The sequence below is a fragment of the Chiloscyllium punctatum genome, chromosome 38, assembly GCF_047496795.1.
Source record: "Chiloscyllium punctatum isolate Juve2018m chromosome 38, sChiPun1.3, whole genome shotgun sequence".
Classification (NCBI taxonomy): Eukaryota; Metazoa; Chordata; class Chondrichthyes; order Orectolobiformes; family Hemiscylliidae; genus Chiloscyllium; species Chiloscyllium punctatum.
This window is the reverse complement of record NC_092776.1, coordinates 60,225,128-60,251,255: the sequence shown is the minus strand read 5'-3', so window position 1 is coordinate 60,251,255 and position 26,128 is coordinate 60,225,128. Positions and strand designations below refer to the sequence as shown.

Sequence of the window (26,128 nt, the reverse complement as noted above, 5' to 3'; positions counted from 1 at the left end):
GAGGGCAGAAGGGCCTGTACTGTGCTGTACTGTTCTATGTGTCTGCCGTACATGATCTAATTCTCTAATACATGCAGGAGGTTGGGTACTGTGGCTGCTCTGTAGAGCATGAACATGTGTTGTGTTTAAAAATTGTAGAAGAAAGTGAGGACTGCAGATGCTGGAGATCAGAGCTGAAAATGTGTTGCTGGAAAAGCACAGTAGGTCAGGCAGCATCCAAGGAGCAGGAAAATCGATGTTTTGGGCATGAGCCCTAAAATTGTAGACTTATATAACCATATTCAGCTTATGACATTGTTTCTAATTTAAAAACTGTTCTGCATCTTTGTTTTCACCAAGCTGTTTAACTGTGTTCTATCTGTAAAATTAAATCTTCCTGGCAATGTTATTTCAGATACTATGTCTTATTGATGTGGTGATCATTTATTTTCCTTGCTTCAAAGGCTTTTATTTTCACTAAGCGCAATGTTGCTGCTTTGTGTTGTTTCTTGTGGGTTTTCTTGCATTTTTGTATTAATATGGAGGATTTCTCATCATAGGATCACTACACTGTGGAAACAGGCCATTTGGCCTATCAAGTCCCATTCCCTACCCTATTACTCTGCATTTCCCTGACAAATGCACCTAATCCACACATCCCTGAACACTATGGGTAATTTAGTTTGGCCAATTTGCCTAACCTGCACATTTTTGGACTGATGGAGGAAACCGGAGCATGTGGAGGAAACCCACACAGACATGGGGAGAATGTGCAAACTCCACACAGACAGTTGTCTGAAACTGGATCGAATCCGTGTCCCTGGCACTGTAAGGCAGCAGTGCTAACCACTGAGCCACTGTGCCACACATTTCTAAGTTCTCATGCCTAAAATTTAAGTCTACCACTTTATGTTGTTAAATTTGAGGATTCCTGCTTTCTTTGGGTAAAATGGAGGACTCTCTCATTTTTTGTGGCTTACCTGAATGAATCCCACTATTGTGGCTTAAGTAAACAATTCCTTCCCCTTAATGACTTTACGAAATGAACCCTAGATTCAGAGTGGTTAACAGCTCAGAAGAAGGCCCTTTGGGCCATTGCATCTGCACCAGTCAAACACAACTACCTAACTATTCTAATCCCATTTCTGGCACATTACCTTGTATGCCTTATCATCACAAATGCACATCTAAATAATCCTTAAATGTTATGAGGGTTTCTGCTTCCTGCTGCCAACAGCTTTAATAACCACTTTAATCATCTCTTTTTCTGACCATTTTTTGTTGTCTACACCTCTAATAATAATTTATGTTTCTTTCATGAATTTTTTAGGAGTGTTTCCCCATGTCTGTGATTTCAATAATGGTAAGACACTTTAGTTTTGGGAAAGAGTAGAGAAAGAGTTTTGGGGAAGGAGCTACAAATCTTCTCAAAACTCGCAAAGAGTAGAGAAGTTTGGACTGTTTTCCATGGGGAGCAGAACGCTAAAAGGACATTTGGTAGAATTTTTCAAAGTGTTAAAGGGTTTGGATAGAGAGAAATGCTCCCACTTGTAGATGAATTGATAGCCAGAGGGCAGAATTTTAGAACGTTTTGCAAAAGAAGCAAATGCGAGGTGAAATGAAACCTTTTCATGCCAGCAGATAGTTAGGGTGTGGAATACATTGGCTGCAAGTATGGTGGAAGCAGATTCAATTCAGGTATTCAAAACAGATTGGATAATTATTTAAGTAGAAGCAATATACAGGGTTATGGGGAAATGACAGGAGATTGACACTAAGTTAAAATACTCAAATAGCAAGAGTAGAAGTGATAGGCTAATGGCCTTCTTCTGCATCTGTGAATTCTCCCTTTGCTTCTTTTAAATGCCATGAATCATCCCTCGACCTTATTCACCTTGACTAGCCTTGTTTCAATCTTTTTAATTTTTCTGGGTTCTATCCTGACTCTTTTGTACTATGCTGACCTAGTGTAATCTCTTTGTAACAAAAGTGGCTTCCTCTGAGTAGCTTCAACCCTTGGAGGTTCTATACCTTTGAAGGACCTCTGAGCCTTTCTTGTCTTTCAGCATCTGTTCCAAACTCTGCATGCTTTCTTCACCTTCTCAGCCTCTCTGGACCATCCTTAACTACTTGCCACTAATTCATAAGTACTCAGGATAGTATTCCTAGATACCTAATATATACTGAACACTTATCAGACAGCAGGGAATGTATATCTTGGGTTTTCCTGGTCAGTTATTTTGAAGCAATAGGATCCACATCTCCACTGGACACTTAATTGTTTTGCAACATTTTTCAAATGCGATGACATAGGCTTCCGCATCCCTTTCATCGAAGTTCATGCTTAACTGCAAAAACCTCAAACTCAACACTTGGTTCAGAGCTAGATCCAGTCCGTCACCAGAGGTACCTTTCCTAATGTCAGGAGCTCTGTCCCTATGCATTTCAATTTGCTTTAACATAAATCCCCTCTCTGCTTCTCTCTTTCTCTTTTCCCCCTCCCCCCCCCCTCCCCACCCCCCCACCTTTGAAATACATTGCACCTTTTTGTTCTTTACCTTTCTTGAAATTCTAACTTCGTTGCTCCAGTTCAATTTTTCTCAGGCTGAATGGTATGTTTTGTAACCTAACTCATACTCAGTTGAAGTTTGCCAGGACCATTTAACTCTTAACCTGATTGCAGCCTTAGTTCAAACATAGACAAAAGAGCTGAGCTCCAGAGTTGAAGTTAAATGACTGATGCAGCCTCCTGCCTGTCTATCTTGATATTAAAGCTGCATTTGACAAAGTGTGACATTAAGAAGCCTTAGCAAGACTAGAGCCAATGGCATTCGGGACAACCTCTCCACTGGTTGGAATTATGCCGACCACGAGTGAAGATGGTTTAGGTTAGTCGTCTCAACCACAGGGCACCATGGAAGGAGTTTCTCAGGGTAGTGTTCTCGGCTCAACCATCTTCAACAGTTTCATCCTTCCTTCCATCTTAATGTCAGATGTTTGCTGATTATTGAATAATGTTTAACATCATTCACAACTCTTCAGATATTGAAGTTGTCCTTGTCCAAGTGCAGCTAGACCTCACAATATCCAGGTGAAAGGTGAGAAATGGCAAGTAACATTTACAGCATACAAATGCCAGGCATTGACCATCACCAAAAGGAGAGAATTTAACCATCGCCTGTCGATGTCCAATCACTGAATCCCTCACTATCAATATCCCCAGGGGTTACATTGACTTCGAAACTGACTTGGACTATCCACTTAAATACTACGATGACAAGAGCAGTTCAGTGGCTTGGAATTCTGAAGCAACTAACTCATCTTTTGTGAAATCAGGACAAAATAGCTTGGTTGATCAGTTCCATAAGCTTTCATTTCGTCCACCATTGATGTACTGTGGTAGTAGTGTGTACCATCAACTGGATGCATTACTGAAATTCACTGAATAGTTTTCAGTTCCTACTTCAAACTTCATTCCCTAATTATTGATTCCATACCTCATCCACGCAAGTCTGACACTAAACTAGGCTGTTTGCAGTCTTGGCCTCATATTTGATCCCAAAATGATGTTCCAACCTCAGATTTATGCTATTATTCAGACTGCCATTTCCATCTCCATTAAGTGACCTGACATGCCTCTGTCTCAGGTCATTCACACTTTTATTCTGTATGTTGCAATGCACACCTTGCTGGCCTCTCACATTTTTGCTTTCCCTAAATTCAAAGTTTCAAATACTCTGCTGCACATATTTTAATTCACATAATGTTCCACTCACTAATTATGCAAGCGTACACTGACATAGGTTGACTCTTGGGCAGGCAATATTTTGAAATGGGAAATCCTCATCCTTGTTTTCAAATCCTTGCAATCTCCTCTTAATCTTCAACCTCACACATAATTGCTTATGTAAATCTAATCTCTTGGGCATTTTAATTGCCTTATCACTGGTTGGCATGCTGACAGCTGCATAAACACTGAAATTCCCACTACACCTCTCTGCCTCTCTACTCTTGCTTTCCTCCTTTAAGACATTCCTTAAAACTACTCTCTGCCTCTCTACTCTTGCTTTCCTCCTTTAAGACATTCCTTAAAACTATCTTTTTGACTAAATTTTTGGTCATCTGACTTAATATCTCTTTAAGAGGCTTGGATTCGTACTTTGTTTTCTACTGGTTCTGCGAAACACCTCAGGAACATTTTATAATTTTTGAATGCTATCTGAATATATGTTGTTATTGTCACCATCACAGATACTCACATCAATTATTTAAATGAATCTCTAGAATTTGGAGCAATGTCATGGTGAGGAAAAAATGTTAACAGTTTAACTTTCTATGGATATTTTTATTGTTTTATGGGATGTAAGAGTTGTTGAGTCAGTCAGCTTTTATTGCAATCTCTGATTACTTTTGAGATGCTGGTAGTGATCTGTCTTCTTGGTGTTGCCTGCAAGTAATGGGCATATGACAGATTTTTAAAATCATTTACATCAGATTGTTAGATATTCTGGCTGCAAGAAAGGATTGCAGAGGGCTATCTGGGGAAGTCCTGATTGATGGAATTCCGCAACCTTCCAATTTCAAATGCATCTCTGGTTATGTTGTTCAGGTAAGTGCATTTATGTTTCTTTACTATCAGCCTCACAAAATTACATTCTGCTCTGTCCTAGACATGGTTGGCACTGTGATGTCTGAACAAAGTTTTCTAGGGTCATGTCACCGGACAAGTAATCAAAAGGTCCAAGCTAATGCTCTGAGAACATGAGTTCAAAGTAGCTATGTTGAAAGTATCAGATTGTCAAAATTAGAGGTTTACCAGGATGATATCATGTTTAAGGGACTTCAATTATAGGGAGAAATTGGAGCAGTCAGGATTGTTTCTTAGCATAGAGAAGATGACGCCATGTGCTGGAAAATAGAATTAGAAGAGATGGTAATTTGATGACCATACAGACACAGTGGGCTGAAGGGCCTCTTTCCCTGCTGTAATACCTCCATGATTATATGGGTAGTGCATTAAATTTAAAAAGGGGGCAATATTGGCGCTGCTCTATTGACCTCCTAACAGTCAGGAAAAGATGGAACAACAGGTATGTCGGCAATTTTCAAAGAAGGTGGAAAATAATTCTGTAATCATAGTGGGGGATTTAAACTTTCCCAATATTAACTAGGGTAATTTAATGGGGTGGTGGGGGTGGGTGCATTGCTGGAGCCAAATTTATCAATGGGGTGTTTCTTGTTGATACTGACCATAATTTAGTAACATTTAAGATAATTATGGTTAAGGACAAAAGTGTACTGGAAAAAACCTTTGAACTGGTGGAAGGTCAGCAATAATATCTAACCAAAAATGGTTTGAAAGCAGCTACTTGCAGGAAAATTTACATCAGAGTAGCGTGAGTCCTTCAAAAGGTAAACAGTGAGACTGTAGGGCCTGTAAAGGTGAAGGGTGTGATCAACCCTCAGAGAAAACTGGGTATGAAGGAATGTATTAGATGAAGGGAAAAAAAGAAGCATTCGGTAGGTAGTGGAAGCTTAAAATGCCAGAAAGCCTCAAGGTGTATAGAAAGTGCAGGGGGGAGGTCACTTTAAAATTAAATCTGGAAAGCGTAGAAGGAGCATGAAAAAAAGCACTGACATGTAAAACAAAACAAAATCCAAAGGTTTTAAGAATATGTATATTAGGGGCACGAGGATAACAAGGGAAAGTGTTATGTTCATTTGAGACCAAGGTGAAACTGCATGTGGAGTCAGAAGACGTGAGTGAGGGCTTAAAAGAGTAGTTTGCATCTGTATTCACTATATAGAAAGAGTTTTACATTTACACACAAGAGATTGACTACCAGGTTATAGTCTAGGAATCCTGCAGAGAGTAAACTCCTCCTGATTCCAAAATATGTTCACATTCCAGAAGGCACAAGTAAAGAATCTGATGGATTATTCTTCACTTGCCTGGATGCCCTTGAGAAAGTGGCAAGTTGTAGAACCGTTGGTGTAGGTAGATTCTCAATACTGTTAAGGATGGAGTTCCAGGATTTTGACTCAGCAACACTGAAGGAATGATGACGTTTCCAAGTCAGGATGGTGTGCAGTTTGGAGGGGACCTTGCAGTTGGTGATGTTTCCATGTATTTGCTGCCCTTATCCTTCCAACTGTTAATCGTCATAGGTTTGGAAGATACTGTTTAAGGAGCCTTGGTGAATTTCTACAGTGCATGTGGTGGAATGTGTATACTGTTGCTACTGAGCATCATTGGCGGGGGGAGTAAATGTCTGTGAATATCATGCCAAATAAGCAGGATGCTGTGTCCTGGTGGACATGATGTGTTGTTAGAGTTGCACTAATTGATGCAAGAGGGGAGCATTTCATCCCATTCCTAATTTGTGGACAGATTTTGGAAAGTCAGGAGATGACTTACTTGCTACAGCATTCCTAGCCTCTGACCTGGTCTTGTAGGCACAGTATTTATATGGCTAGTCCAATTCAGTTTCTAGTCAAGAATAACCCAGAAGGCTTATATTGGGGGTGGGGGGCATTCAGTGACAGTAATGCCATTGAAAGTTAAGGGAAAAAGTTAGATTTTCTTTTGTTCAAGATTAGGTAGTGTTGTAGAATAGAGGGAGTTATGTGTTCAGGTACATAATTCTTTGAAGTGTGCATCACATATAGACAGGGTAGTTAAAAAGGTGTTACCATGCTTGCCTTCATTTCTCAGTCCTTTGAGTACAGAAATTGGGAAGTAGTATTGTACAGGACATTGGTGAGGCCTCTTCTGGAATACTGTGTCCAGTTCTGGATGACTAGTTATATGAGGGATATTATTAAGCTGGAGAGGGTTCAGAAGAGATTTACCAAAATGTTGCTGTGTATGGCAGGTTGAGTTATAATGACAGGCTGGATAGGCTGGAACTTTTTTCACTGGAGCACAGGAGGTTGAAGGACAACTTCATTGAAGTTTATAAATTAAGGAGGATTATAGATAGAATTAATGGTAGTTCTCTTTTCCCTATGGGGGATTTCAAGGTTAGGGGGCACAATTTTAAGGTGTGAGGAGAGATGTAAAAGTTTTTTACAGTGGGTGGTTCACGTGTAGACTGAACTTCCTGAAGAAGTGATAGATTTGGGTACAATTACAACTTTTAAAAGACATTTGGATAAATACATGATAGGAAAGATTTGGAGGGATATAGGCCAGGAGCAGGCAGGTGCAACAACTTTAGTTTGGGATTATGTTGCACCAAAGAGTCTGTTTCTGTGCTGTATGACTATATGACAAAGGTAACCTCTATAGTCATTGCCTTATACTTGTGAGGCATGAATGTTACTAATCACTTTGTCAGCACCAACCTGGATAATGTCCATATCTTGCTTCAAAGGTGTGCAAGTTAGATGGATTTGTCATGCTAAATTGCCTAGAGTGTTCAGCAATGTGCAAGTTAGTTCCATTAGCCATGGGAAATACAGGGCTAGGGTAGGGAGATAGGTGTAGGTGGGATGCTCGTTGGAGAGTCAGTGTGGACTTGTTGGGCTGAGTAGCCTGTTTCCACACTGGTGATTCTATGAATTTTATGAATTTACCATAAACTGTTTCAGTATCTGAAGAGTTTTGTCAGGTTTGTCTCCAACTGGTGGAGAGATTTCATCCAATTCGCATTGACTCTAGATTTGCAAGGGCTCTTTCATGTCACACTCGGTCAAATTGGCCTTGATGTCAAGGGCAGCCACTTTCACCTCAACTCTGAAATCAGCTCTTTTATTCCATGTTGGAAGTAAAGCTGTAATGAGGCCAGGAGTGATCACCCCTGCGCGTCAGGAGCAGATTATTGCTTAATCGTTACTGCTTGATATCCGTACTGATGCCACTTTCCGTCTTATTATCTGTGATCAAGAGTTGACTAATGGAGTGATGATTAGCTGGGTTGTATTTGTCCTGCTGTTTGTGTAGAGAGCATGAGGGCAATTTTCCAAATTGTTGGGACAATGCCAGTGTTGTAGCTGTACTGGAACAGCTTGGCTATGGTTGTGGTAAGTTCTAGAGCATGTTTTTATTCCTATTTCCAGAATGTTGTCAGGTCCCAAAGTCTTTGCAGTATCTAATGCTTCCAGCCATTTCTTGATATCGCACAGTGAGATTTGAATTGGCTAAAAGCTGGCAACTTGTAACATTGGTAACTTTTGGAGGAGGCCAAGGTGAATCCCTGAGTATGGACTGTTGCTTGATGAGTCTGTGAAGCATAACTCCTGATTTTGGCGGTCGTTCCACATATTTGTAAGGAGGGCTTTGCAGGGTTGTCATTGTCTTTGCAGTTGTGTTTCTTGTGCCTCAGTCAATCCCAAATGGGCTCTCCAGCTTCATTCCTTTCCTGAGGCTAGTATGATGGAATGGCTTGTACGGCCATTTCATAGGGAAGTTAAAAGTCAACCACATTGTTATGGGCCGGGATGCATTTAGGTCAGATGATGTAAGGACAGCAGTTTCCTTCCTTAAAAAACATTAGTGACCAGATGGATTTTTACAACTGTCAACAATGGTTTCAAGACCACCATTAAAGTTTTACTTCCAGATTTTTGTTGCAAATTAGAACATATGAAGGTTGGTAAGTCTTGTGGCCTTGACATATATATCCAAGAACACTGAGCGTGGTTGAAGGAGAAATTGCAGGGACGCTGGCTGATATTTTTGCATCATCGTTGACCATGGGTGAGGTCCTGGAAGATTGGAGGGTAGAGAATGTTGTGCCCTTTTTCAAGAAGGGCTGCAAAGGAAACCCTGGGAACTATAGACCAGTGAGCCTAACATCTATGGTGGGTAAGCTACTTGAAAAGATTCTGAGATAAGATATACATGCATTTAGAAAGGCAGGGTTTGATGAGAAGTAGTCAGCATGACTTTGTGCATGGGAGATTGTGCCTCACAAATTTGTTAGAGTTCTTGGATGAAGTGACCAGGAAGCTTGACGAGGGCAGGGTGATCGACTTAATCTAGTTATTTCAGTAAGGCCTTTGATAAAGTTCCACATGGTAGGTTGCTCCGGAAGATTAGATCATATGGAATTCAGAGAAAGCTGGCAAATTGGACTTAAAATTGTCTCGATGGTAGGAAGCAGAGGGTAATAGTGGAAGGATGCTTGTTGGACTGGAGCCCTGTGACTAGTGGAGTGCCTCAGGGATCGGTGCTGGTCCCTTTGCTGTTTGTTATCTGTATCAATGATTTGGATGAGAATGTATGAGGCATGATTAGCAGTTTGCAGATGATACTAAAATAGGCAGTATTGTGGACAGTAAGGAAGGTTATCAGAAATTGCAGCAGGACCTTGGGAAATGGGCCGAGAAATGGCAAATGGAGTTTAATATAGACAACTGTGAGGTCTTGCATTTTGGAAAATCAAATCAAGGGAGGAGTTTCATGGCTCCTGAAGGAATGTAGTGGAACAGAGGGACTTTGGAGTTCAGGTGCATGGTTCTATAAAAGTGGGGTCAATAATTGGTAGAGGAATCCAGGAGATGGAGTTGCAGGAGCCTCAGCCCCTGTCCCTGTCCAACTGGCTCATGAGTTTTGCTTCCTGTGTGGATGGGAATGGGGACTGCGAGAGGATGAGCCGACTGACGACAGCACAATGGTGCAGGGAGCCATTCAAGTAGGGGGGAGAGAAGAGAAATGTTGTTATAGTTGGGGATAGTATAGTTAGAGGCATTGACACTGTTTTCTGTGACCAGGATTGAGAATCCCAAAGATTGTGTCACCTGCCTGGGTCTGGCATATCTCATCTGGGCTGCAGAGGAACTTGGAGCGAGAGGGTAAGTATCCAGTGGTTGTGGTCCACATAGGTACTAACAACATAGATAAAACTAGGGTAGAGGTTCTGCGCAGGGAGTATGAACAGTGAGGAATTAAACTAAAAAGCAGAACCAAAAAGGTAATAATTCTGGATTACTACTTCAACCACAAGATAATTGGCACAGGATCAATAAGGTTAAACAGGTAAATGCATGGCTCAAAGATTGATGTGGGAGGAATGGGTTTGAGTTCATGGGACATTAGCACCAGTACTCGGGAAGAAGGGATCTGTTCCGATGGAACGGTCTTCATCTGAATTGTGCTGGAACCAGAGTCCTAGCAAACTGCATAACTGGGGCAATAGACAGGGCTTTAAACTAAATAGGGGGAAGGGTTCAGTTATAGGGGAAATTAGAAAACCCGAATTAACAGTGCAGAACTCAGGAGAAGTTATTAAAATCTCCAGCACAGGCACAAATAAGGACAGAGTGTTTGGAAAAGGTTAGCAGTCAAACTTCAAGCATATTTGACAAATGAATGACAATGAGAAGAGGGATGGCTAATGCAGGATTGAAGGTGTTATATCTGAATGCATGCAGTATAAGGAATAAGGTAAATGAGGTTGTGGCGTGATTGAAATAGGCAGGTATGATGTGGTGGGCATCACGGAGACATGGCTGCAAGGGGATCAGGATTGGGAGCTGAATATTCAAGATATACATCCTATTGAAAAGATAGGCAGGTGAGTAGAGGGTGTGGGGTTACCTTATTCGTAAGAAATGAAATTAAATTAATAATAAGAAATAAAGTAGGGTCAGATGGTGTAGAATCTGTGTGGATAAAATTGAGGAACTCAATTCATAAAGTAAAAAATTCATAATTGGAGTTCTGTACAAACAATAGTCAGGAGCTGGGACGCAAGATACACCAAGAGACAGAAACGATGTGAAGGAAAAGCAAATTTACAGTGATCATGGGGGATTTCAATATGCAGGTGGAGTGAAAAAATCAGGTTGGTAGCGGATTGCGAGAAAGGGAATTGGTGGAATGTCTACGAAATGTTTTTTTGGAGCAGCTTGTGGTAGAGCGTGTTAGGAAACAGGGCAAAAATAAGGACTGCAAATGCTGGAAACCAGAGTTTAGAGTGGTGCTGGAAAAGCACAGCAGGTCAGGCAGCATCTAAGGAGCAGGAAAATCGACATTTTGGGCAAAAGCTCTTCATCAGGAATGAAGGACTTTTGCCCGAAATGTTGATTTTCCTGCTCATCGGATGCTGCCTGACCTACTGTGCTTTTCTAGCACCATTTTGATCTAAACGCACTAGGAAACAGGCAGTACTGGATTTAGTGTTGTGTGATGAGGAAGGCTTGATAAGGGAGCTTAAGGTAAAGAAACCCTTAGGAGGCAGTGATCATAATATGATTAAATTTACTCTGCAATTTGAGGGGGAGAAGATAGAATCAGAAGTAATAGTATTACAGCTGAATAAAGGCAATTACAGAGGCATGACAGAGAATTGACTGGAAGAATAGCCTATCAGGAAAGACAGTGGAACAACAATGACAGGAATTTCTGGGATTAGTTCAGGAGACACAGCAGAGATTCATCCTGAGGGCAAAGAAGTAGGGAGGATGAGGCAACCATGGCTGATAAGCAAAGTCAGGGATACCGTAAAAGCAAAAGAGAAAACATGTAAGATGGCGAAGGGCAGTGAGAAACCAGACGATTGGGAAGCTTACAAGGATCAACAGAGGGCACGAAAAAAGGACATAAGGAAGAAGAAGATTAAATATGAGGTTAAGCTAGCCAGTAATAAAAAGGAAGGCTGTAAGAGTTTCTTTAGATATGTAAAGGGCAAAAGAGAAGCAAAAGTGGACATTCAGCTGCTGGAAAATGATACTGCAGAGATAGTAGTGGGGAACAAGGAAATGGCTGAGGAACTGAATAATTACTTCATGTCAGCCTTCACAGTGGAGGACGTGAGTAATATCCCAAAAATTCAAGAGAGTAAGGGGGCACAGAGGAGTATGGTAGCCATCACCAAGCAGAAGGTGCTAGAAATACTGAACAGTCTGAAGGTGGATAAATCACCTGTACCAAATACAATACATCCCAGAGTTCTAAGGAAGATAGCTGAAGAGATAGTGGAGGTGTTAGTGGTGATCTTTCAGGAATTGATAGAATCAGGAAGGGTCCCAGAGGACTGGAAAATTGCTAATGTGTGACACTCCTGTTTAAAAGGATAGTAAGGCAAAGGATGGAAAATTTCAGACCAGTTGTTGTTTGTCACCATAGTCTTGCCCGACCAAAGCGGCTGCCCTCTTACTAGAAGTGACTGGTTGTGATTTAACCTGAGGGCCACCAGACCTCAGACAGGGGAAGAGGTTGAGAAAGAGAGTCCTTCATGGTAACCTCAAGCTGATGATGGAAATTGAACCCACACTGTTGGTATGACAGTGCTCTGTAGACCAATGATCCAGCCAACTGAGCTAAACCAATTCCCACAGACTGATTAGCCTAACCCCGGTTGTCAAAAGATCCTGGAATCCATTGTGAAGAATGAAATTTCTGAATACTTGCAATTGCATGGTAAAATAGGGAAAAGTCAGCATGGTTTCATCAAGGCCTGACAAATTTGCTAGAATTCTTTGAGGAAGTAATAAGCATTAATAAGGACAGCCAATGGATGTTATCTACCTGGACTTCAACAAGGCCATTGACAAGGTGCCGCACAGGAAACTACTGAGTAAGATAAGGGCCAATGGCGTTAGAGGCAACGTGCTGGCATGGATAGAAGCCTGGCTGTCTGGCAGGAAGCAGAGAGTGGGGATAAAAGGGTCTTTCTCAGGATGGCAGCTGGTGGTAGCAAACAAGTGGTGTTCTGCAAGGTTCAGTGTGGGTCCACAACCTTTCACTTTATACATTTACAATCCAGGTGAAGGAACTGAGGGCATTCTGGCTATGTTTGCAGATGATACAAAGATAGGTAGAGGGACAGATAGCATTGAGGAGACAGGGAGGCTGGAGAAAGATTTGGACAGTTTAGGAGAGTGGGCAAAGAAATGGCAGATGGAGTACAACATGGGAAAGTGTGAGGTCAGAAAAATCCATGGAATTAATTGCACAGAAAACTGTGGATGCCAGGTAATTAAATATACTTAAGACTGAGACATAGAGATTCTTGATTATCAAGAGAATCAAGGGTCATGGGGAGAAAGTGGGAGGATGGGGTTGAGAAACTTACTAGCCATGAATAAATGGTGAGCAGACGCCATTGGCTGAATGACCTAATACAGGGCAGTGAAGAAGGTTTTTGGCACACTGGCCTTCATCAGGCAGGGCATTGAGTGTAGAAGTTGGGAAGTTATGTTGCAGTTGTATGTTGATGAGACCACATTTGGAGTATCGTGTTCAGTTTTGGTCACCTTGCTATAGGAAGGATGTTATTAAACTGGAAAGAGTGTGAAGAAATTTACAAGCATGTTGCCAGGAATCAAGGGTCTGAATTATCAGTGAGATTGGACAAGCTAAGACTTTTTCCTTAGAATGTAGGAGACTGAGAGGGGATCTTATGGAAGTGTATAAGATCATGAGAGCAATGAATAGGGTGAATGTACTCAATCTTTTTCCCAGGGTTTCAGAATTGAGGACAAGAGGACATCATAGAACATAGAACAGTACAGCACAGAACAGGCCCTTCAGCCCACGATGTTGTGCCGACCACTGATCCTCATGTATGCACCCTTAAATTTCTGTGACCATATGCATGTCCAGAAGTCTCTTAAATGTCCCCAATGACCCTGCCTCCACAACTGCTGCTGGCAACGCATTCCATGCTCTCACAACTCTCTGTGTAAAGAACCCGCCTCTGACATCCCCTCTATACTTTCCTCCAACCAGCTTAAAACTATGACCCCTCATGTTAGTCATTTCTGCCCTGGGAAATAGTCTCTGGCTATCGACTCTATCTATGCCTCTCATTATCTTGTGTACCTCAATTAGATCCCCTCTTCTCCTCCTTTTCTCCAGTGAAAAAGGTCCAAGCTCAGTCAACCTCTCCTCATAAGATAAGCCCTCCAGTCCAGGCAGCATCCTGGTAAACCTCCTCTGAACCCTCTCCAAAACATCCACATCTTTCTTATAATAGGGTGACCAGAACTGGATGCAGTATTCCAAGTGCAGTAACCAAAGTTTTACAGACATCAGTTAAGGTTAGAGGGGAAAGAATAAATAGGAACCTGAGGGGCAACTTTTTTACACAGAGGGTGGTATGCATGTGGAATGAGCTGCCAGTGGAAGTGGTTGAGGCGGGTACATTTAAAAGGTATTTGGACAAATACATGGATAGGAAAGGATTAGAAGGATATGGGCCAAGTGGAGAGTAATGAAGTTAGTGTGGATGGACATTTTGGTGAGCATGCACCAGTTTGGGCTGAAGGGCCTGTCTCTGTGTTGTACGACTATGAATGCAGTGACAATATCACAATCCTATGTTATAGAAATTGAATCCATGAGCATTAGATCGGACCTCAGGATTTCTAGCCTAACAATGTACTGGGACCTCAATCTATGTTTTAAACTTTATAAAGTGCTAAGGATGCCAATATATTGTGCATTGTGCATAATCCACATACAATGTCTAACTTTTGAGTTATTCGCTTGTGTAGATAGACAGTTGGCTGCGATTCACTGATAGGATGTTAGCAAACTGATTGTCTTAAGAATACTTGAGATGTACATTGTGATATTTCTTACAGGCTAGCTGAATAATATATGTAGTGATTATAACAAGGTGAGCCACGTGGACCTCAAAGAATACAAGTTCTTGATTATGACTGTAACCTTGGTTCAATCAGGGAGCCCTGGTTGATAGATATAAGCAGGAGTGTCAGAGGTTCTATTCCCTCTGTGAGGTGGCTCTGAGGAAGCTGGGCCAGTGTCAATAAAGGGTGCATGTGGTGACAGGATACCGTTCTCTATGGAGTCATTTCAGTGGTGACGAGAGAAAAAAAAAGACCAGATAGAGAAGGAAGGTTAGGGGGTCATCTTTGATGTGAGAACTGTCCACCCATACCTTAATGGATGTAAATTTGTAATAGTTAAGACCACAAACCCCTGCTAGGGCTACTCAAAGAGGATAAGGCCGAGCCACCCACAGCTTCAGAGTGGATTCGGCGGTGGGCTTTCATTCTGAATGTGTACAATTCCAAATTGGAACACTGTCCGGAAGGCCAAGTAGCAAATGTGGATTCCTTGAGCCACATCCTGCTGGCAGATACACCACCTGTTGTTCTGCCACTGGAAGAATCGAGACTGTGTTGCTGGAAAAGCACAGCAGGTCAAGCAGCACCCGAGGACCAGGACATTCGATGTTTTGGGCATAAGCCCTTCATCAGGAATGAGGCGGTCGATGTCATGGCAACAGTTTGAAATGAAGAGGACAAGGGTGGGTAACAGGCCAGCACAGGATGTCCAGGTGGATGGAGTGTGTTAGAGGCAGGAGAAGTACATGAATGTTAGTTTAACTTGTGTTCTTTTATGTCCATGTAGCGGAGAAAAACTGTTTGCTGAGCGCATGAACCCTTCTGAGAATGTAGAAATGCAGAGGTCTGTTGGGTCTGGGAAAGTGTGGCTCTGAGCTGGGGTAGGACTGACTGCAGGTAGAGTAGATGGTGGCACATGGCTGATAGCGTGGAGCGAAGGATCCGGAAAGAGAGTCGTTGTTGAAGGTTTCTGATTTGTAGTGTGTACTGAGTATCCTGTTCAAGTCCAAACTGGGTTGGTCTGAATGTGGTCTGGAGTTCATGTGGGATCAGATGGTTCCGTAGGCAAGCACTGAGGAAGGAGATGCGGCTGTAGTAGCGAGTCCGCTTGAAGAGCTTCAGGGCAGAGGGAAGGACTTGGGGGGTACAGTGAGAGAGGGACTCACTGAGATCTTTGTAGAGAGAGGAGGAGAATTTCTTCAAGGTAGGCATCCTTGCAAGAGGCTTCGCAGTAAGGTTAAAATCAACTAGGAGAAAGTGAGGACTGCTGATGCTGAGGATCAGAGTTGAGAGTGTATTATTGGAAAAGCGCAGCAGGTCAGGCAGCATCTGAGGAGCAGGAGAATCGACGTTTCGGGCATAAGCCCTTCATCAGGAATGAGCACTGGAAGAGTTTGTTCTGGTTTTAAACTTTCTGAATACGCTTCCTGTCATTGCCGATAATATCAGAGACTCTGAACACAAAAAGATCTTGTCCTGGCAAAACTAAAACAGGTGGTAGAGATGGGGGAAGCAAAAGGGCCATCACAACCAGAATTGAAGCCTTTTTTAGACCTGGTGAGACCAGATCACCGTAGAGAATAACATTCCATTATGGGAAGCAAGAGTGATTGTCAAATTGTCAAAGCTTACTGCAAAATACTGGCAAATCTCTAGCAGGGGTCATCTAAGGTTGTCCAAATGAAGATGTTGGCAAAATGTTATGACTGATGCCCAGGATTGGATAGCCGTGTTGGTGGGGCAGTGCCCAGAATACAAAGGACAAAAGTTACACCAGCAGCACTCGGGTGGGCTCCCAGAAGTGTTGACCACAGACAATGGGCCAACATTTACCAGAATGGAATTCAACTATTTCCTAAAGTCGAATGGCATTTAACATATAAGGACAGCTCCATCCGTTGTCCAATAGTCATGTGGAAACAGCAGTCCAAACATTAACGGCAGGCTTAAAGAAACAGCCTACAGCTTCACTCAATACCAAATGTCTTGGTTTCTATTTGATTATTGGACCATCTCTCATGCAACTACAGGGATAGGTCCAGCAGAGTTGCTAATGGGGAGGAGACTCTGCACCAGTTTAAATCTGATCTTTCTGGATCTGTGGTGGAGGTGAAATGGCATCAGGAACGTCAATGCCGGACACAAGACTCCTCTAAGCAAGAGAGACAGTTTATTTTGGGACCGAAGTTTGGTGCCGAAAATGTGCAACTGTCATCCCAATTTATTTCCACAGGATTTGCAAGGACTGGCCAAGAACTCTTTTCTCTTCCCTGTAATTGCCTTTACCATACTTAAGCTTATGTTCACAGCAGTTTAAGAATAATACTTGTTGTTGATGGAACTGTTTTGCAAATATAATCCGCATTTTAATCCAGACACAAAAAAAAAATCAAAGTCAACACAAAGGCAACACAAGTCAATTGTCCCAAACACTTTAGTAACTCACAGTTAATCCACGAGTAGTATCAACAATTTATAGAGATGAATAACAGGTGTTGACTTAGTTAAATATTAAACTGTTGCTTTACAGGATGATATTCTCATGGGAACATTGACTGTGAGAGAAAATTTGCTGTTTTCTGCAGCTTTGCGATTGCCCAGTTCAATTAGGTTCAAGGAGAAAGAAGAAAAGGTGGAGCAAATCATCTCTCAACTTGGACTAACCAAAGTGTCTGACAGCAAGGTATGTCAGAGGCAGTTGATCAATGAACATTTTGTACTTTGAGAAGAATTGAGGAGATCACAGAAAATAACTGAGAGAAAAAATGACTATGATTGAGTCAACTGTTGAAATTTCACTTGGCAAGGTTTTATTCTCTTAAATTTTCAATGTTATAAATTTATCTGTACTTATATTTTTATAAACAATGACCTCTTTGTGTATTTCTAACCTGCTAACCTCCCAGGTACTGGGAATTACAGCAAACTCAGCCTTGCTGATTCTGCAAAGTCCTCCAAACTAACATCTGTGGGTTTGTGCTAAAATTGGTTGAGCTGCTCCACAGCTAGTCAAGCACCCACTTGACATATTTCTATTTAGAAAATCGTACCTGACAGACAATGTCCAGGAAACATAATCACATTGCTTGAATATGTCCTATCGCGCCAGCAGGATAGACATTCCAGAGGTGGTGACAAAGTGGCATGCACTCAGGAGGGAGTTGTCTTAAGAGTCAGCAACATTGACTCAGGATCCCATGAAGTCTCATGGCATCAGGTCAAACATGGGTAGTGAAGCCTACTGCTGATTATCACCCACCCACACCACCCCAATTCCCACCATTTGGAGAAAGCACTGAGGGAAAAACCTACTTGACACAGTCATTGCCAATCTCGCTGCTGCAGATGCATTTGTCTATGACAATTTTGATAGATGTGACCACTGCACAATCCTTAGAGACAAAGTTCTACCTTCATTTTGAGAAGTCTCCATTATCTTGTGTGGCACTGTCATCGTGCTAAATGAGATAAATTTCAAACAGTTCTAGCAATTCAAAACTAGTCATCCACAAGGCAATTCAAGTCATCAGCAGCAGTAAAATTGTATTGACCCATAATTTTTTTTGTGTATAAGAAGCATCATCAGAAGACAACTGACTTTTGAACAAAGTCGAAGCCTACACTTTTAGCTTTACTTCAGTTAACCATACTCAATAAAACTTGAAAATGATTGCTTACTAGTTACTCATATTTATATCACCAACTCATATACAATTAAATCTTAATTAATATTACCTGTTCCCTTGGTCCGTTAGATCTCAGGCAAAGGTGGTAACAGATTTTCTTTTATCTTTTATAAATAGATTGATATACAAGCAAAATACTTCAAAAACAAAAAGAATGACAGTATTCCTATTTTCTTTTCTTTGCACAATAAAGTTTCAAGCATTCTTTTCTCAGTATGGCCAACAGTTTCTTGGAGTTTAGAGGTTCACAGCACAGAAAAAGCCCTTCCCGATGAAGGGCTTTTGCCTGAAATGTTTTTTTTCTTGCTCCTCGATGCTGCTGACCTGCTGTGCTTTTCCAGAACCACACTCTTGACTCTAATCTCCAGCATCTGCAGTCCTCACGTTCGCTTAGCACAGAGAAAAGCCCCATTAAGTCTCCACCTGTCAAAATCTAGCACCTAGCTTGCTTCTTAATTTGTAAAACAATCAGGTAGCTGATAGAATAGTACAGCACAGTACAGGCCCTTTGGCCCTCGATTTTGTGCTGACCTTTTATCCTACTCTAAGATCAAACTAACCTACATACCATTCATTTTATGTGCCTATCCAAGAATCGCTTAAATGTCCCTAATGTATCTGACTCTACTACAACTGCTGGCAGTGCATTCCACACACCCAGCACTCTCTGTGTGAAGAACCTAACAATGACATCCTGGTAAATCTCCTCTGCACCCTCCCTAAAGCTTCCACATCTTTCCTATAATGAGGTGACCAGAACTGAATACAATATTCCGAGTATAGTCTAACTAGTGCTTTACAGAGCTGTAGCATAACCTCGCAACTCTTAAACTCAACCCCGTGCTAATGAAAGCCAACACACCATATGCCTTCCTAGCAATCCTATCATTTTCATTGGCAACATTGAGTGATCTGTGGACATGGACCCCAAGATCCCTTCGTTCCTCCACACTGCCAAGAATCCTTCCTTTAACCCTGTAATCTACATTCAAATCACTTCACACTTTTCTAGGTTGAACTTCATCTGCCCAATTCTGCATCCTGTCAATGTCCAATTGCAACCTACAACTATCCACAACTCCACCAACCTTAGTGTCATTGGCAAACTTACTAATTCACCCTTCCACTTCTTCATCCAAGTCATTTATAAAAATCACAAGAGCAGAGGCCCCATAACAGATCCCTGTGAAACACCATTAATCACCGAGCTCCAGGCTGAATACTTTCCGTCAACTACCACCTTCTACCTTCTATGGGCCAGCCATTCTGTATCCAGATTGCCAAACGGGTAAGCAGCACAGTGGCGCAATGGTTAGCATTGCTGCCTCACAGCGCCAGAGACTTGGGTTCGATTCCAGTGTCGGGTGACTGTCTAAGTGGAGTTTGGACATTGTCAGCGTGGGTCACCTCCAGAAGTTCTGGTTTCCTCCAGCAATCCAAAGACGTGCAGGTTAGGTGAATTGGCCATGCTAAATTGTCCGTAGTGTTTAGGAATGTGTAGGCTAGGTGTATTAGTCAGGGGTAAATATTGAGAAATAGGGTAGGTGAATGGGTATGGGTACGATAATCTTTGGAGGATCGGTGTGGACTTGTTGTGCCACACTGTAGGGATTCTATGAAAATTTCTCTGTACCCTGTGCCTCCTTATCTTTGAATGAGCTGACCATGGAGAACTTTATCAAAACACTTTGTTAAAATTCATCTCCACCACATCCAGTGCTCTCTACCTTCATTAATATGTTTTGTCACATTCTCAAAGAATAAGGTTTGTGAGGCATGACGTGGCCCTCACAAAGCCATGTTGACTATCTCTAATCAAACTAAACTTTCCAAATAATCATAAATCCTGTCTCTCAGAATCCTCTCCAATAATGTGCCCATCACTGAAGTAAGACTTACTGCTCTGTATTTCCTAGACTTATCCCTACTGTCTTTCTTGAACAAGGGAATAACATTTATCACCCTCCAATCATCTAGTACTGCTCCAGTGGACAGCGAGGATGCAAAGATCATCGCCAAAGGTGCAGCAATCTCTTCTCTTGTTCCCATATTCCCTTTTCAATCTCCATGTAACCTTGGGTATATCTTGTCTGGCCCAGGGGTCATATCTATCCTCACATTCTTCAAAGTTTCCCGCACATTCTCCTTCTTAACATCAACCTGGTCGAGCATATCAGCCTGTTTCACGCTGTCCTCACAAATGATAAGGTCTGTCTCACTAGTGAATACTGAAGCAAAGTATTCATTAAGGACCTGGCCTACCTCTTCTGACTCCAGGCACAAGTTCCCTCCAGTATCCTTGATTGGCTGTACCCTCACTCTGGCCGTTCTCTTCTTCCTCATGTAAGTATAGAATGCCTTCAGGTTTTCCTTAATCCTATTTGTTAATGCTTTTTCATGCCCCCTTCTAGCTCTCCTAAGTCCACTATTCAGTTCCTTCCTGGCTACCTTGTAACCCTCTAGAGCCCTGTCTGATGCTTGCTTCCTCAACCTTAAGTAAGTTTCCTTCTTCCTCTTGATTAGATGCTCCATATCTCCTGTCATCCAAGATTCCTTCACTCTACCATCCCTTCCTTGCCTCAGTGGGACAAACCTATCCAGCACTCGCAGCAAATGCTCCCCGAACAACCTCCACATTTTTGTCGTGTATGTTCCTGAGAACATCTGTTCCCAATTTATGCTCCACAGTTTCTGCCTAACAGCATTGTAATCCCCCTTTCCCCAATTAAATACTTTCCAGTATCATCTGTTCCATTACTACACTAAAGTTCAGGGAATTGTGATCACTACCACTAGGAGATCTGACACCTGACCTGATTCATTGCTAATCACCAAATCCAAAATGGCCTCCCCTCTAGTCAGCCTATCTACATATTAAGTCAGGAATCCTTCCTGGACACACCTGACAAAATCTGCTCCATCTAAATAATTGCACTGAGGAGGTTCCAATCAATATTAGGGAAGTTGAAGTCACCCATGGCAACAACGCTGTTACTTCTGCACCTTTTGAAAATCTGCCTCCCAATCTGCTCCTCCATTTTTCTGTTGCTATTGGGGTGATCTGTAGAAAACTCCGAATGAAGTGACTGCTCCCGTTCTGGTTCTGACTTCCACCCATACTGACTCTGTAGACAAACCATCCTCGACGACCTCCCTTTCTGCAGCTGCAATACTATCTCTCATTAGCAATGCCACTCCCCCATCTCTTTTACCTCCCTCCCTATTCCTTTTGAAGCATTTAAACCCCAGAACATGCAACAACCATTCCTACCCCTGTGATATCCGGGTGTCTATAATGGCTACAACATTGTGGCTCCAAGTACTTATCCATGCTCTAAGTTCATCACTCTTATTCCTGACACTTTTTATGTTAAAATAAACACGCTTCAGCCCATCACACTGACTGCAACTTTGCTCTCTCAACTGCCTATCCTTCCTCATGGATTCTTTGCACACTGTATCTGCCTGCTCACCAGGTACCCCATCTTCTGATCCATAGCTTTGGTTTCCACCCCCTGCCAAAATAGTTTAAACCCTCCCGAAGACTTCTAGCAAACCTCCCACCCAGTATATTGGTGCCCCTCCAGTTCAAGTGCAACCCCTCCACCTTGTACAGGTCCCACCTTCCCCAGAAGGTATCCCAGTGATGCACAAAACTGAAGCCCTCCCTCCTTCACCAGCTCTACAGCCACATGTTCAGCTGCTCTCGCTCTGTTATCCTACCCTCACTAGCCCATGGCACCGGTAGCAATCCTGAGATTACTACTCTGTCCTTACTGCCTTTTAGCTTCCCACCTAACTCCTTATATTTACTTTTCAGGTCCTCGTCCCTTTTCCTAGCTATGTCATTGGTACCGATGTGTACCATGACTTCTGGCTGCTTACCCTCTCCCTTAAGAATTTTGTAAACTTGATCCAAGGCATCCCTGACCCTGGGAATCCGGAGACAACATGTCATCCGGGAGTCTCGTCGTGACCACAGAATCTCCTGTCTGTTCCTCTAACCCTTGAATCTCCTATCACTATCACTCACTAATTCTCCCCCTTCTCTTCTGAACCACAGAGCCAGGCTCATTACCAGACACATGACTGCTGTACCTTTCCCCTAGTAGGTTTCTCCACCCCCTGTACTTATTATTAAGAGGAACGGCCACAGGGGATTCCTGCGCTGTCTGCCTATTTGACTTTCCCTCTCCTGACGTTCACCCAGTTACCTTTATCCTGTTACTTAGGTGTGCCTACCTCCCTATAACTCCTCTCTATCACCCCCTCAGCGTCCTGAATGATCCAAAGTTCCTCCAGCTCTAGTTCCCTAATGCAGTCTGTGAGGAGCTGGAGTTGGGTGCACTTAGAGTCATAGAGAAGTACTGCACGGAAACAGACCCTTTGGTCCATCTCTTGTGAAGAGGAAGAAGAATGCTTATGTTAGGAAGAGTCATGAAGGTTCAGTTAGGATGCTTGAGAATTACAAGTTAACCAGGAAAAACCTAAAGAGAGAACTAAGAAGAGCCAGGAGGGGACATGAGAAGTCATTGGCAGATAGGATCAAGGAAAAGCTCTAGAGCTTTGCATAGATATTATCAGAAATAAAAGAATGACTAGAGAAAGATTAGGGTCAAGAGGGTGATGCTGGAAAAGAATAGCAGGTCAAGCAGCATCCGAGGAGTAGGAGAGTCGATGTTTCGGGCAAAGGCCCTTCTTCAGGAATGAGGCTGTAAGCCAGTGGCTGGTGAGATAAATGGGAGAAGGGTGGGGCTGGGGGAAGGTAGCTGAGGGTGCGATAGGTAGATGGAGGTGGGGATAATGGTGATAGGTTGGAAAGGAGGGTGGAGCGGATAAGTGGGAAGGAAGATGGACAGGTAGAATTGGGCAAGAGGGCGCTGCCGAGTTAGAAGGTTGGAACTGGGAAAAGGTGGGGGGAGGGGAAATGGGGAAACTGGTGAAATCCACATTGATGCCGTGGGGCTGGAGGGTCCTGAGGCAGAAGATGAGGCGTTCTTCCTCCAAGCATCAGGTGGTTAGGGAGTGGTGATGGCAGAGTGGGAGGGGGAGTTGAAGTGTTCGGCCACGGGGTGGTGGGTTTGGTTGGTGCAATGTCCTGGAGATGTTCTCTGAAGCGTTCTGTGAGTAGGCGTCTTGTCTCTCCAGTGTAGAGGAGACCACATTGGGAGCAACACATACAGTAAATGGCATGTGTGCAAGTGCAGGTAAAACTCTGATGGATGTAGAAGGCTCCTTTGGGGCCTTGATAGAGGTGAGGGGGAGGTGTGGGCACAGGTTTTGCAATTCCTGCAGTGGCAGGGGAAGGTGCTGGGAAGGGAAGGTAGGTTGGTGGGGGGCATGGACCCCAAGGGAGTTGTGGAGGGAATGGTCTTTATGGAAAGCGGATGGGGTTGGGAGGGAAATATATCTCTGGTGGTGGGGTCCACTTGCAGTTTGTGGAAATGGCAGAGGATGATGCAATGTATATGGAGGTTGGCGGGGTAGAAGGTGAGGACCGGCGTGGTTCTGTCCTTGTTACAGTTGGAGGGGAGGGGTTCAAAGGCAGAGGTGTGGGGAACAGGTGATTTGCACTGGAGGGCATCATCAACCACTTGTGAGGGGAAATTGTGGTCTTTATAGAACGATGTCAATGATGTGTTTTGTGGTGGAACTGGTCCTCCTGGGAGCAGATGCGGCAGAGGCGGAGGAATTTGGAATCAGGGATAATGTTTTTACAGGAGGCTGGGTGGGAGGAGGTATAGTCCAGGTAGCTGTGGGAGTTGGTGGGTTTTGTAGATGCTTGTATTGAGTTAGTCACTGTTGTTGGAGATGGAGTGGTCTGGAAAGCGGAGGTGGTCCAGGTGAACTTAAGGTCGGGGTGGAATGTATTGGTGAAGTTGATGAATTGTTCAATCTCCTCATGGGAACACAAGTTGGTGCCGATATAGTCATCAATGTGGTGGAGGAAAAGGTGGGGAATGGTGCCGGTGTAACTGCAGAAGATGGACTTATCCAGGTAAACAACAAAGAGACAGGCATAGCTGAGGACCATGCAGGTGCCTATGCCTACCCCTTTCTTCTGGAGGAAGTGGGAAAATTCAAAGGAGATATTATTGAGGGTGAGGACCAGTTCAGCCAAACGAATGAGAGTGTCAGTGAAAGAGTACTGGTGGGGAGTCCTCTGGAGAGGAAGAAATTGAGGGCTTGGAGGCCCTCGTCATGGTGGATGGAGGTGCATGAGGTGGCCCGAATGTATGTGGGGAGTTCCTGGATCGGGAGGGGGATAGGACATTGTCAAGGTATGTGGAGATTACTTCGGTGGGTCAGGCGCATGCTGAGATGTTGGGTCGGCTGGGCTAGTCAGACTTAGATAGGAGCTGAAAAATGTGTTGCTAGAAAAGCACAGCAGGTCAGGCAGCATCCAAGGAGCAGGAGAATCGACGTTTTGGGCATAAGCCCTTCTCCTGCTCCTTGGATGCTGCCTGACCTGCTGCGCTTTTCCAGCAACACATTTTTTCAGCTCTGATCTCCAGCATCTGCAGCCCTCACTTTCTCCTAGACTTAGATAGGAGATAGAACATGGCGATGGGGGTGGGGGGTTCCCTAACCATGAGGTTGGAAGCTGTGGGTGGGAGATCCCCTGAGGTGATGAGGTTGTGTATGGTCTGTGAGATGATGGGAGGTGAGGTAGTGTTTGAGAGGGCAGTAGGAGGAGGTGTTTTCGAGTTGGCACCTGGCTTCAGCGTTGTTGAGGTCAGTACACCAGACTACCACTGTGCCTCCTTGTCTGCTGGTATAATGGTGAGGTTGAGGTTGGAGCGGAGGGAATGGAGGGCTGTGTGTTGTGAGGGTGAGGAGGGAGTGTACAGGTTAAGGTGGTCAATGTCCTGGTGGCTGTTGGAAATAACAAGATTGAGGGCGGGTAACAGACCAGCATGGGGTGTCCATGTGGATGGGGTGTGTTGGATGCGGGAGAAAGGGTCCTTGGAAGATGGACGGGAGTTTTGGTGGAAAAAGTAACCCAGAGGTTGAGGCAATGGACGAAGTGTTCGATGTCACGACACGTGTTGAATTCGTTCGCCCAGGAGCAGAGGGGGATGAAGGTAAGGCCTTTGCTGAGGTCTGATAATTTGTCCTCATTGAGGGGTAGGTCTGGGGAATGGTGAAAACTCGGTAGGGCTGGGAGCTAAGAGCTGGTGTAAGGATGGAGCTGGGAGGGGGGTGGAGACTGTAACTGGAGTGGGAGTGGTAGTAGAGGGACCAGGATTGACGTCATTTACCGAAATGCAGCTCAGCCGGGGCATCTTGGGCTGGAGGTGGTGACTGTGGAATCCACAAGGGGGGCGTGTCAAAGGTGATTCTGTTGGTGGTGTTCAGGTGAGTGGCGTGAGTGGGGGTGGAAGTATTTGTGACTGTGGCAGCTATGGGGGTGGAAGAGGCAGAACGCATGGCGGAGTTAATGTCGGTGGGGTGGAAGTGGCCGCGGCGGCGGCAACAAAGGGGGCGGAAGTGACGTTCCGGTTAGGCCTCATGTTAGTTTCAGCAGCAACAAATCTCATAGTGGTCACGGAGGCAGCATGGTCAGCCGTAGCTGCGGGCTGTCAGAAGTGACATCATCATTCACTGCAGTGGTGTGGCCATGTGGCTGATGGCAGCCGAGCAGTTCCGGAGGCCGGGGAAAGCTTCTGGAATGGTCGAGGAATCCCAACTATTAGGGATTTGGACTATTAGGGATTAGGGCCAATCAGCGATAGTAGTGAGAAGTTGTGCGTTCAGTCCGAGGAGATAGGGGAATGCTAAATGAATATTTTTCGACAGTTATCACACTGGAAAAAGACAATATTGTTGAGGAGAATACTGAGATACAGACTACTAGAACAGACGGGATTGAGTTTCACAAGGAGGAGATGTTAGCAATTCTGGAAAGTGTGTAAATAAAT

At 43.6% G+C, this 26,128-nt stretch overlaps 1 protein-coding gene across 1 annotated transcript in view; it reads left to right on the top strand.

Moving 5' to 3' along the window:
- LOC140463277 (broad substrate specificity ATP-binding cassette transporter ABCG2-like) overlaps positions 1–26,128 on the top strand; it is a 126,011-nt gene that overhangs the window by 16,840 nt on the left and 83,043 nt on the right. The window contains exons 3-4 of the mRNA XM_072557034.1: positions 4,474–4,588; positions 17,051–17,203. Coding sequence (XP_072413135.1) covers positions 4,474–4,588; positions 17,051–17,203 — 268 coding nt within the window. The remainder of the gene's footprint in view (positions 1–4,473; positions 4,589–17,050; positions 17,204–26,128) is intronic.